Source organism: Temnothorax nylanderi, unplaced genomic scaffold (assembly GCF_030848795.1).
Source record: "Temnothorax nylanderi isolate EJ_2023f unplaced genomic scaffold, tnyl_v1.0 TNYL_tig0005_pilon, whole genome shotgun sequence".
In the NCBI taxonomy this organism is placed as follows: Eukaryota; Metazoa; Arthropoda; class Insecta; order Hymenoptera; family Formicidae; genus Temnothorax; species Temnothorax nylanderi.
Genome location: NW_027249067.1, coordinates 1,705,362 through 1,718,591, shown reverse-complemented (window position 1 = coordinate 1,718,591; position 13,230 = coordinate 1,705,362). Strand labels below are relative to the sequence as shown.

The window sequence follows — 13,230 nt, the reverse complement described above, 5'->3', positions numbered from 1 at the left end:
ATCAAATTAAACACAAAATGATACTTATTAATTATTATTTATGAAGTAAACTTATATGCATATTTGAACATAGGTCTTACAACAAGTTAATTTTTAAATATTACAAAACTGGAGAAAAATTGATTTTAATCTCAAAGAACGATGTTAATTTTAATAACATGCTTCTAATATAAAAAAATACATACTTCATACATGTATAATATATAAATCGCAGCAATGACACTACTAACTAAATTCCATTCAATATAGTCTTTTGCACGTATTTTTACAAGACCTTGCTTATAACCTAAATTGAGGATCTTTATAAGTAAATAATATTAAATGAATAACATAGCAATGTACATTAAGATCTCTTAATTGTACATAGGATCTCTCTTCTTTTTCTTCTTCCGAGATCTTGCTATGTCTTTAAAACAGTAATAATTTCTTTAATGGAAATTTCGAAATATAATGACAAATTTACATTCTACAATTCTACATTACATCACTATAACATTTGAATGTGATGCATATCATAGCTCGAGAGTAACTTTTTCTGGATTTTCTATATAATTCTGCTTTTGTGTTTCGAAGAGTTCGACTAAACCATTCATAAATTTTTCGTGATATTCGTTGATCTGCTCAGTCGTGGGTTCCTCTATTTTCGGTAATTCAATAGGACTGCCAACTATAATAAAAAGTAAGGTAAGATTTGAATATAGAGTCAGAATAATGAAATATTTAGCAATTTAGTATGCACATTAGTACTTTTCTGGTATCAACGTATGTATAAAATTGTGAATATACAGAGAGAAACTTTACCGACTACGGTGACAGGTAATCGTTTTGGAATAAGGCCAAATGAATACTGAAAGAATCCTCTGCCCGAGAAAACGATGGGTGCCAGTCCAATGAGACCGCGAATATAATTCTGTATGCGTCTGAAAGTCGATCCTTCTGGACGATATATTTGATTGTATAAATCCGTTTCGCCAAAGGAGAAAACAGGAACCAACGCCGTACTAAATCATAAAATTGTATTAGATTTGAGTGGTATTGAGTATAATTATTATGTGTGATTAATATCGTACTTTACATTTTTCTTTATTTTGCGCGGTATATGATTTACATTTTATAAAAGCTATTGCGTGAATAGATTGCAAAATTTTTTCCTTGAAATATAATTTACGGTAAATACTCTCATAAAAATATAATTTATCATATGCTAAATCATATGCTAAATACCACACAAATGTCAAAAAGTATATAATTACTCACCCGTATTTTAGTGCTAGTTTTACGAAGCCTTTTCTTCTTTTTATAAGGATACGATAACTTCCCGGCGTCGATTCCAGTGATTCGGAAGCACCACCAACAATGAGAACTGTAGCTCTTCCGGTGTGTGGATTTTTTGGTGGTGTCGATAGTAAATGCTTAATACTTTTCACGCTAGAAGCACAGCTACCTATAAGCATTCGAGAATTTACCGTTATAATTAAATTACGGAAAGGAAATTATATATATATTTGGAATACTTATTATCAATTCGAAATTCATGTACAAAAAAACTTTCATCTCTTTCAAAGTACACGCATATTCAAATTATCATTAGAACAATTGCATTTTTTCACATAATAGAAAAATAGCTTAAAACAATCTTCTCTATAGACAAGAAATATATAATGGACAGAAAATAATATTTTGTTTCGCCAGTAATAATTAACAAAATAGTTATTTAGTACGACCTGACTGTCCACCTTCATTGAATGTTAACTTTTTACGACGTTTTGATCATGGATTGCAGTCACACAAACGATACATAAATAAATAATTAAGTGCGTAAATGAATAAATACATAAATAATTGAGGAATTCCTGTATGATCGCAACCCATGATCGAAACATCGTGACAAGTTAACATTCAATAATGGTGGCCAGACAGGTCGAACTAAATAACTATTTTGTTAAATATATAATGTTATAATATAATTTTTTAACATAATATTCTAATGTAATAATAGAATATTCTACTGTAATAATAGAATATTCTACTGTAATAATAAAAATTCTAATGTATATAATATAATTCTAATGTATTTATATACTGATTGAATAAAACGACCAAAATATGCCACTACATGGAATACTGATCCAGTTCTTCACTACATCAAGACTTTGCCTGCTACAAAAAAAACTACGAGAAAAACTTAGTGAAAAAAACTATTAAGAATTGTTACCTAAGGAATAAGGATATTCTCTGAACAGAGGTACTTTGAAGTGTTGATCGAGAGTAATTGGACGTATTTCTAATCCGGGAAATAGCTCCTTGCAACCCAACGCGTCCGTCCCGAATGCACCCATTATTCCCGTCGATAAAATGCCATGAGGTACACAAGCGAAAAGATAAGATTTGTTGGGATTTAGGTCCACCGTTTTCACTAATTTTAGTGGAAAATAATCACAAAAATAACGCCAAAAAGCATTGTTTCTCGCCACTCTCGTCCATGTATTATCACTGAAATGTAAGATATAGTCATATATCATTCTTTAAACATTAATAATTGTCATCTTTATAAAGAGTGTTTATCACGGCTCTAATACTATTCTCTTATATAAGATTCAATGAATATCATAACATATTTTTTACTAAATTATTTACTGTGCTGCATTGAGTAATTATCCTCAAGCGATTGCTAAGATTTTTATTTATCTACAGCGTCGACTACTTTAATAGAGATTAATAGAATTGTTACCTTCTACCACCACTATGGCAAGTGTCCCAATCGTAATACATCCAAAGGAAGTACACTAGCAGTAAGTAGCGTGTTTTTTCTGTGTAGAATAGAAGATAAGCCGTGATTAGGTATCCCCAAAAATCACCAAAAGCGGTGACAAAAATCCATGTCGCTGCGGCCAACGTTTGTAGTCTTCTTTTCAGAGGCACGTTTAACGGTGCAAATTTCACGCCCAGAATTTCCATGTTTCTCATTAAGTCTTCGTGCCAAGTTCAAATTATCGGAGAAAACCGATTCCTTTCGTTTCACACGGTACACATTCCCTATATATCGATTGATCAATGTTTTTATTAGAATCTGAATGCCTTTTCGGTTCTTCTATAATAACCGGTTGCATCGCTTCGGCTGACCGTGGATCTAATATGAACTGGCACTTTATCAAACGGACGCACGGACGCACAAAGTCTATCTTTGATTCCTCCGCAAGGAACGGACTTTGTTTCTATATCTATGCTATTTTCGATGGTTTTTTTACAAATCGATTCTTCGTTCAGTTTACGCCGCGATCTTTTCCATTATTACATTTCCATACTTGTTTCCGATATTTATATTCCATATTTTAATTATATAACAAATATGACAAGAGGAATGAAATTGTCTCAACATTATTTAAATCGTGATTGACTTACATGTTTATTTGCATGTTAAATCGCGATCGCGCGACCAAATTACCGTTTTCCTTATAAGAAATTGGTACGGTGCCAAATACAACCAGTTTTTTTGCGACACATATGCAAATACTTCTTTTATAGCTTAAATGAACTTACTGCGGTATTTTTACAGATGATTTCACAAACCGGTCTATGGTGTCGTTGTTATACTCTCCTTGAAACTTTTCAGAGAATAAAATACCTTATCGTTATCACAGATTTATCACTTGCCGTAGATACCAGTGATTTCGAGTAGTTACCTAAAAGATATACGTTTATATATTTCACTGTTTGATTATATTAGATTAGTAATTTTAATTAAAAAACGCTATTTTGAACAATAATATGAGATACACTAAAAAATAAGGTCCGGCTGTAGCTATCTACATGTCTATACATGTGAAAATGCAAGTTGTGAGAGAATATCAATATGCTAAACATCAGAATAAATTTTATTAAACGAAGTATAGGCTCTCAAGACTAAATCAAAGGAAATGAAAGATTAAATTTTATATTATTAATATCTTTTTTAAGGCTGTAAACAAATATAATCGAAAGAATCTAATTCAAACAAATGTCGGTAATGAGGAATAAATAAAAACTAATTGCTACTATTTATAAAATACTATTTTCCAAATCCCAACTTTTTTTTACATAAACTGTCAAATTCTCAAACACTGAAACGAATTCAACTTATAGCGCAACTCGTGTTCGATAAGCGTATACCGTACGTTCGAACGTTTCTTGCTCCGAATAGTTCGATTGTAATCTAGCTTGTATACAAGATGCACGCCTTTCCGATTTATTACCTAGACTCCTGTGGCTATCTCGGCAAGTATAGAGAAGATCGCACTTTTTCTTTTGGTACACTGCCAGGCCACAGACTGTCGTTTCCTACAGGTGAGATAGTGCGTTTCAGTGCAGGCGGCCACGTGTGTGCGCCGTGCGTAGGTATATTTGTCTCTGCGACTACTTCCACGGAGCGTTCGGCACGGCGTCACCCGTCCTACTGTTGGATTTTGCCGATTGCCGATAGCATGAGGAAAGCATGTGCAATGGAGTATACATGTGTTTACACGCACTCACTCACACATACTCACAAACACTTGAGTGATCGTCCATGAACGAAGTTCCAACGTTCAATATCCGATGGTCAGTCTCGTTCGAGTTTTATCATAAATCATAGTCATCAGACACTGCAGAATTATTTAACGATTGCCGGTCTTTAGATTATGCGCCGTTAACCTAATATTTTGTTACGTATATGTAAATTAGTGTCGCATTAAATTTAAAGATGCTTCTTGCACATATAGTGGTATTAAAATTCTTATTTCTTTGACAAATGTCTGGTATTTTCTAAATAAAGTTTACAATTTTGCGAAGTAAGGATATAAATAATTCTGCAGTATTTAAAACATGTATCGATATTTAAAACATATATTCAGTTTGAATTTGAATTAAAATAAAAATGTCCCATTCACGCTTCTTTATTATTATAATTGTAACAAATATCACGTTAATACAATTATATGCCAAATAGTTGTCAATAAGTTATGATTGAATAGCAATGACAATATAATTAATAATTAATTTTTATCACCTTTTTCTTTGTATTTAATTGTCTCGTATAAATTAGAATTATATATATATATAATTCGTATATATATATATATATACATTACAGTTATATATATGTATATATAATAGCAATCACACATATAATTTATTTTATATATGTATAGTAGTGATACTTTAAAAAAATTATTTAATTTGCCAAATACAATAATTGTACTATAATGATTGCTAGCGTGTTTATTTTATTAATTCAGACCTTATCAAATTACTTTACTATTAGTTCAGACATAAAAAATAATTATTAAATATTTTTTGTAATTCTTTATGATGTATATAATTACCCTTTATATAATTTAGACCCCTTATAATTAGTATTCCTTACAATTGCGTTATATATTTACTATACTTACAATACAATTTGAACATATAGCTTGAGACAAGAAATTAATTTTTAAGTATTATAAAAATATAAAATTAGGGCTATACTCTCGAAGAATATTATTAATTTTAATAACATTTCAAGAATATACATAAATGATATATACTCGATATGTAGTACAGGAAATGTGGTAAACATATCTCGTGATTAAATTTTATATATATTTTTGTGCATGTTTATAAGTCTTGACTTTAGTTCTAATTTGATATCGAGACTTTATAAGTAAGATAGATTAAATGGCATAATAATGCACATAACAAAGATGCATTAAGGGGACTGGAGAGTCAAATTTTCAATTTTTTTAAATTTTATTTTTTGAAATTACTAATACTTTTTTGTATAAAGTAAGTATTATTAATTAAAGTAAGTAAGTATCATAATTGAGGTATGATTAATTGATGTGTAAATCGCAGTTAAACGCGCTTTTCTCCAAGTTTTACTTTTTAAATTTTTGCAGTGATTTTTCTGAAACTAAGCTTCGAATTAATTTTAATTTTAAAGCAATGTTCGTTCATCTGGTTCTCAGGTGAATCATGGACAAGCCCGTAAAAATATTTTATTTCGAGATATTAATTTTTTTATTGTAAAAGGACAGAAAAATTTGAATTTTTTTTTAATAATAACTGTCATTTTGTCAATTTTTATTCGATTGTTGCTTGTAGTGATTTATCGGATAATGATAAGATATTATTGCAGAGAGCCGAGATATTATTGCAAAACGACGATCTTGAAAAGAAAAGCGGTATTTACTTCAACCATATATATCATATATTTATATGCGTATTTGTTAATATAAAAAATATTTTTTTTTCTACTTTTTATATGTTAGTGCTTATATGTATAAATATACCTCTTTCACTTTCGCGCACATTTAATTAGTTTGTCACAAAATATTGTCAAAATATTGTTAAAATGTTGTCAAATATTTCGAAAAACAAGCATGATTTTCTGGCAATCCGACCCTCCAGTCCCCTTAAGATGCTTATTCAGAACCCTCTTTGTGAAACTTTTTGTTTAACATTTGAATGTGATGCATATCATAGCTCGAGAGTAACTTTTTCTGAATTTTTTATATATTTGTGCTTTTGTGTTTCGAAGAGTTCGACTAAACCATTCATAAATTTTTCGTGATATTCGTTGATCTGCTCAGTCGTGGGTTCCTCTATTTTCGGTAATTCAATAGGATTGCCAACTATAATAAAAAGAAAGGTAAGATTTGAATATAGAGTCAGAATAATGAAATATTTAGCAATTTAGTATGCACATTAGTACTTTTCAGGTATCAACGTATGTATAAAATTGTGAATATACAGAGAGAAACTTTACCGACTACGGTGACAGGTAATCGTTTTGGAATAAGGCCAAATGAATACTGAAAGAACCCTCTGCCCGAGAAAACGACAGGTGGTACGCCAATGAGACTGCGAATATGGTTCTGTATGCGTCTAAAAGTCGATCCTTCTGGACGATATATTTGATTGTATAAATCCGTTTCACCAAAGGAGAAGACAGGAACCAATGACGTACTAAATCATAAAATTGTATTAGATTCGAGTCGCATTGATTATTATGAGTGTCTATTGTTCTACGGCGTATGATTCATATTTTATAAAAACTATTATCTGAACAGATTGCAAGACAATATTTTCTTTTAATGTAACTTTCGCTGAACATTAAAATATAGTTCGTGTACGTTAAAAACTATATATGCAAATGTAAAAAAATATGTTTAATCGTTCACCCGTGTTTTAATGCTAATTTTATGAAGCCTTTTCTTCTTTTCACAAGAATACGATAAGTGCCTGGCGTAGATTCCATTATTTCGGAAACACCACCGACAATAAGAATTGTAGCTTTTCCGGTATACGGGCTTTCCGGCGGTGTTGATAATAAATACTCGATACTTCTCACGCTAGAACCGCAGAAACCTGTATGCGTAAACATCATTATTGTTATAATCTTATCTCGTAAAATGTGGGATAAATGCTAATCATCGAGATTCATTTACATGTAAAAATATCTCTTTCGAAGCATCCACGCTTAAATTATCATTGCAATAACATATCAAACCGTTTCTTCTTAATGAAAACTCAGAGCACACTTACACAATCTTCTTTACAGACAAGAAATACGTTACGTATTAACATATGTTATTTATTAACATAATATTACTACACATAAATGTATTTATGTATTGCAAAAAATATCGAAAGCGTTTACTATAAGATTTATTGCTTATTATAAACGAGGAAAATTTATATAACGAAGAGAAAAAATAATAAAAGCCTTTACCTAAGGAAGAAGGATATTCTCTGAACAGAGGTACTTTGAAGTGTTGATCGAGAGTGATTGGACGTATTTCAAGTCCAGGAAATAGCTTCTTGCAATCCAATGCGTCCGTTCCGAATGAACCAATTATCCCCATCGAGAAAATGCCATGAGGTACACAAACGAAAAGATAAGACTTATTGGGATTTAAGTCCACCGTTTTCACTAATCTTAACGGAAAATAATTGCAAAAATAGTGCCAGAATACGTTCTTTCTCACCACTCTTGTCCATAATTCACTGAAATATAAGACATAGTTAGTTCTTAAACATTAATAATTCATCAATAATCATTTCTATGAACACTTTTTGCTTCCTCATAGAGGAAGCTTTGTTTTTGTAAAAAAAAATTTTTTTTTGTTTTTCTGAATGTGTTCAGAATGTTCTAAAACGTCGAAAAATTGCAATTTTAAAAAATGTCTGTATGTATGTATGTGTGTATGTGTGTGTGTATGTGTGTGTGTGTATATGTGTGTATGTATGTGCCAAATTTACTGAAATTTCTATAACTCCAGAACTAATCAACCAAATCTTAACGAATTATATATGAAATAGGGGTAGAAAAAACTGAAGAATATAATAGAATTAATAAAAATTGCTAATAATCAAGTTCTTTTTTTAAAAAATTCTGAATTTTTTAAAAAATGTCTATGGTTGCTCTAACTTCCGAAAATTTGGAGATATCGATCTATTTTTAATTTTATTATATTTTTCAGTCTTTTCTACCCCTATTTTACATATAATTCTTTAAGATTTGGTTGATTAGACCCATAGTAAGAAAATAGCGTAGAACATAATAGATGTCAATAGAACATTTGATTTTGACTAAAATACTTAAACACGCATCTAAAATGGTGCGGTTGAAAAGATTAATCTTCTTTTATGTTTTATATTTCAAAAACATTTTTGCAAAGTTGCGAACAAAAATGCTTAAATAAAAAATTAACAAATGATTTAAGTAAGTATAAGCGCAAAACAGATCATTTTCTCTGTCGAGTCTCGGTGGAAGTCGAAAAATACTGTCTAAACCATTATGTTGTCCATAAATTCTTTAAACATGAAAGAGATTCAGATTTCGCAAAATACTACGTGACCGAAAATACTGTTTGAAATTAAATGCACTTGAAAGAGAAAGTTTCGACGGTATACTACAGTGATTTTGACACACAAATGAATGTAAAGACAAAAATCTGATCTGAGCTGTGTTCTACGAGTTATCCACAAATGTAACTTCGCGATATCACTTTTATTCGAAAAATTCTTATTCGATAATTCCTGATGATAATACCTAGTGATTCTGATATTTCTTGGTGGTGTGAAAAATTAACTGGATTTTTCACACCACTGGAATGAACACATTTTTACAATTACGCGCAAACGCATCCCATATATTTGAAGGATTATTTGATCTTTTTAGTTTTATTCCCATTCAATGCCCACGGCTGACACGGAGAACAGATTGCTATACATTTCTACCATTTCTTAAATATTTTTTTCCGAAACTTTAGTTCTGTAAGATATTTTTATCGCGCGGCTAATATTATTCTCTTATATAACATTCAATAAATGTCACAACAGACTTTTTATTCATTTACTGTACTGCATTAATTGTCTTCAAGCAATTGTCAAAATTTTTATTTGTACACAGTGTCGACTACTTTAATAGTGATTAGTAGAATTATTACCTTCTACCGCCACGATGGTAGGTGTCCCAATCGTAATACATCCAGAGGAAGTACAGTACCAGGAAGTAACGTATTGTTTCTGTGTAGAGTAGAAGATAAGCCGTGATTATGTAACCCCAAAAAGGACCGGAAAGGGTGATGAATATCCATATCGCGGCAGTTAACGTTTGTAGTCTTCTTTGTAGAGGTACATTTAACGGTGCAAATTTCACGCCCAAAATTTCCATGTTTGATCCTTGTTAAATCTTCGTACCGAGTCCAAATTATTGCAGAAATCCGATCCTTCCCATTTAATTCATACACGATTATTTGCCTGTGATTAAATTTTTCTATAAGTAATTGGAAGTTGTCTTTTTTCTTTAATTCTTTAGATGAATCAAGTTGCTGATTTGATTAATCGAGAATCTCACACGAATTGGAACTTTATCAAGTATTCTACTATATCTACTTTGACTTTCTATTCTTATGAAAAATGAATCTTGTATCCTCAGGCCGATTTCACAGTCTCTGATTAACTTGATCCTCCGATTAAACTCACTCTTCGTCTCTTTCTAAGGGGACAGTTAGAAAGAGATGCAGTGAGTTTAATCGGAGGATCAAGTTAATCGGAGACTGTGAAATCGGCCCTCACTGTGCCTGTTTTTTGTAGAACGTAGTAATTAGCAATTTATTATCCTTGAATACTTATTTATGAATCACTCATATACTCACTCATATACTCGTTATATAACTACTATTTTAAAGCAATGATTGTGGTTACAATAGCAAAACTGCTTTCAAAACATGTTTATTTGTACATTTAGAAATTGCGATGAATAAATTGCGTGAATAAATTATCTTATATATATATATATATATATATATATATATCTAATTCAAAATAAACTATATAGAAATACTGGTAATTGTTTACAATAACTAACACAGCTCGGATTACTTTGACCTTGACATATGTTGTCAATATAAGGCCTATATAAGAATGCAAATAATAAAATATTACTACACTTTATCGAAATTTATTTTTCAGTAACATTTATGTAATGAAATAAATTTATTGCTCTGAATATAAATAAATTTTTTCTGATGCATCCCAGAAACACATAGTACCACACTATGAAATAACACATGCTGCTCAATTCATGTAAATATCGAATATAAAACCGTGATAAACAAAATTCTGATTTATTATTTAAAAAATAAAGAAATAGAAAAATGCAGACGATGTTCTTTCTTAATATTAATTTAAAATTTTCTAAAAAATTTAAACTTTAAACCTCACGTTATTCTTTTTGAAATTATAGTCAAATATATTGAAACCTGGATACAGGTAATTTTGTATCCAGAGACGGAATAAAATAAAAATTAATACTTACTTTTTGCTCCGCAATAAACACAACTATTTTCGTTCAAAATTTCTTTCACATTCGAATTATTCAAACAATCAAATCTTCTATTATTGGAAAATAAATTCAAACAATTGGTTTTACATGTCCGCACGCGAGCTTGCGACTCTTCCTAATAATTACTAAATACGAATTATGAATTCTTTTTCTAAAATAAAATATATAAAAATGGATAAACATTCTAAATTAAACGACACATTTTCATCTTCACTGACAAACAAGCTATGTCACGTTGTAATTATAATATAAATATATTGATAGCTTATATAAAAGAAAATAAAGAAGACGTAAAGGATTTCGATAAGAAACTCGATAAGGATAGATTAGTAATTAGAAAGAGCTCTTTTCGCAAAACCGCCTCCTGCGGACATGTGACAGTCCTAGTGCTTGAGCGGCACGCTCATCACTTGTGGGGTGCCAGTCGAGCGGAGATGCAAAGTGAGAGAAGTAGAAGTAGCTTTCAAAAATTGCCTCAAAAGTACAAGTAATTCCGACCACTGGTTCACACTATACACTGGAGCTTAAATAGTTAGATCACTATGATATTCACATTTTTCCGCATTCCACTCATTATCTGCAGATCAAGCAAGTTGTCGCGGCAACTATATAAAGAATTTCAGATTGCACTCCTTTCTTCGGTACGGCATCAGATAGAATAGATAAATGACTGTTTTCTACAACAGGCCTGCGACCGATTTGCTCTTTCCGATTTTACCTACGTATTGCCATTCCCACTCCTCTTATTTCGTAACATCTAGGCTACGGTCAACGTGACGCTACAAATGCTTTGGAGCGTTCTTCTTCTCCTTCTTTCTTCATTGAAAGAAAAGAGAAGAGGAATGCTTCGAAGCATTTGTAGCGTCACGTTGACCGTAGCCCTAGGTTACTCACGGAAGCGAAATTTCAAAACAGAAGGAGTAGGGATTATTACAACATCGCCCGAAAAATACAAATCGCAGGCCTGTCTTACAGAACAGAAAATATTGTACCGCGGTCTCTACAGTACAGTGATCGCCAGAGACCGGACTATAATTATAATTATAATTATAATTATAATTATAATTATAATTACGGAACAATTAAAGTTGATTATCGAACTACTGCTTCCACCTGATGTCGTTTCCATTAAAACTGCAAAACAATGTTTTTACATATAATCTTGAAGAAAATTTGTTCTTATTATAAATATTATTATACTCTATATGACGGTGCCCCCTTTGCTACGTCACAAGTATTGCTTCTTACGTTCTTACGGCGCGGCGGCGCTCGGCCGCTAGCACGCGCTTGGAGGGAGGAAACCGGCACCGCGATCTGGTCTCTGAATTCGCAAATATATTCAGCTCTTGGGAACGTTTCGAATGCTATTATATGCTTTATTGTTAGGTTTCATCGATAGAATGGTGGAAGAAGCATGTATCGTTTAATATGCATACACGCATCTACCAATTGTAGTCGTCCAATTATCAGTCATGAGAATCTAATATTTACGATTTAAAGTGAACGTTTGTTTGCGTTCTAATATGTATCAGAGCTGTACGTTCAGATAATTGACACAAGAAGATCGCAATCTTTAAAATTACACAATCTTATTGAAGGGAAATAAAAATATTTTATAACTATTTATTTGAATTTAAAAAAGTATGCAAATTAGGAATTTGTACATTGTTTTATCAACATTTTATTGCGCTCACAAAGTTCCTCTTATGAGAAAAAGCTTGTATTTTATTGGATGCATAATTTTTAGTATTTATTAGTTTGGCTTCCTCATAGAGGAAGCTTTATGAGCACAATAAAATGTTGACAAAGTAATGTGCAAATTCCTAATTTGCACACTTTTTTTATTTTTATATAATTTTTACACAAATTTTACGGGTAAAACATTACATTATTCTGGGTCAGATTAGGGTATCGCTTTTTAATGTATTTTTGCTCAAATAATGTTACGTTGTCATAAGAGTGCATCCCAAAGTACGAACCATCATATGTATGAAGTTTAACATCGTCATAATAAATTCAATGCCAGTGGTTGCTAGCTTGATAACCTTCAACAACTATTTATTTTAAAAATATTCTATTCCTTTTAATTTGCATACTTTTTTAAATTTTAAATTTAACCTTTTTATGAACTGATAGAGAGTCAGCTTAGTAACACAAGTGGAGTTTTGCGATCGACGTTAATGTTAAATCGATGTTGACTTTGGGAGTTCAGGTTACATCATGGTCCATATATGGATTTTGCATATGAACCTTTGATCGCGTATAAAACTTGGTCTAATCAACCAAATCTTAAAGAATTATACATGAAATAGGGGTAGAAAAGACTGTAGAATATAATGGAATTATAAATAGCCCGATATCTCAAAATTTGTGGAAATTAG

General features: G+C 31.1%; 2 protein-coding genes across 2 annotated transcripts; both read right to left on the bottom strand.

Annotated features, from left to right (window-relative positions):
* Positions 1 to 18: 18 nt before the first annotated feature.
* Positions 19 to 4,444, bottom strand: LOC139776247 (2-acylglycerol O-acyltransferase 1-like). The gene is made up of 7 exons (XM_071712804.1): positions 4,233 to 4,444; positions 3,541 to 3,683; positions 2,732 to 3,036; positions 2,216 to 2,493; positions 1,258 to 1,444; positions 802 to 1,001; positions 19 to 667 (listed from the first exon to the last, which is right to left on the bottom strand). The coding sequence occupies exons 3-7, from the start codon at positions 2,965 to 2,967 to the stop codon at positions 513 to 515; spliced, it is 1,056 nt and encodes a 351-aa protein (XP_071568905.1). The 5' UTR covers positions 2,968 to 3,036; positions 3,541 to 3,683; positions 4,233 to 4,444; the 3' UTR covers positions 19 to 512.
* Positions 4,445 to 5,486: 1,042 nt separating this feature from the next.
* LOC139776259 (2-acylglycerol O-acyltransferase 2-A-like) lies at positions 5,487 to 11,580 on the bottom strand. Its single transcript, XM_071712816.1, has 7 exons — positions 11,324 to 11,580; positions 10,823 to 10,899; positions 9,450 to 9,762; positions 7,730 to 8,004; positions 7,179 to 7,365; positions 6,764 to 6,963; positions 5,487 to 6,629 (listed from the first exon to the last, which is right to left on the bottom strand). Exons 3-7 carry the CDS (start codon positions 9,674 to 9,676, stop codon positions 6,475 to 6,477), a joined length of 1,044 nt encoding a protein of 347 aa, XP_071568917.1. The 5' UTR covers positions 9,677 to 9,762; positions 10,823 to 10,899; positions 11,324 to 11,580; the 3' UTR covers positions 5,487 to 6,474.
* Between the last annotated feature and the right edge of the window lie 1,650 nt (positions 11,581 to 13,230).

What these genes read in the sequence shown, in the direction of transcription:
- LOC139776247 (XM_071712804.1), bottom strand. Translation starts at nt 2,967, where the DNA reads ATGAGAAACATGGAAATTCTGGGCGTGAAATTTGCACCGTTAAACGTG. An exon ending in TGCCATAGTGGTGGTAGAAG is followed by an intron (nt 2,494 to 2,731) that starts GTAACAATTCTA and finishes CTTACATTTCAG; the next exon opens with TGATAATACATGGACGAGAG. An exon ending in ATTACCTGTCACCGTAGTCG is followed by an intron (nt 668 to 801) that starts GTAAAGTTTCTC and finishes TTTTTATTATAG; the next exon opens with TTGGCAGTCCTATTGAATTA.
- LOC139776259 (XM_071712816.1), bottom strand. Translation starts at nt 9,676, where the DNA reads ATGGAAATTTTGGGCGTGAAATTTGCACCGTTAAATGTACCTCTACAA. An exon ending in TACCATCGTGGCGGTAGAAG is followed by an intron (nt 8,005 to 9,449) that starts GTAATAATTCTA and finishes CTTATATTTCAG; the next exon opens with TGAATTATGGACAAGAGTGG. An exon ending in ATTACCTGTCACCGTAGTCG is followed by an intron (nt 6,630 to 6,763) that starts GTAAAGTTTCTC and finishes TTTTTATTATAG; the next exon opens with TTGGCAATCCTATTGAATTA.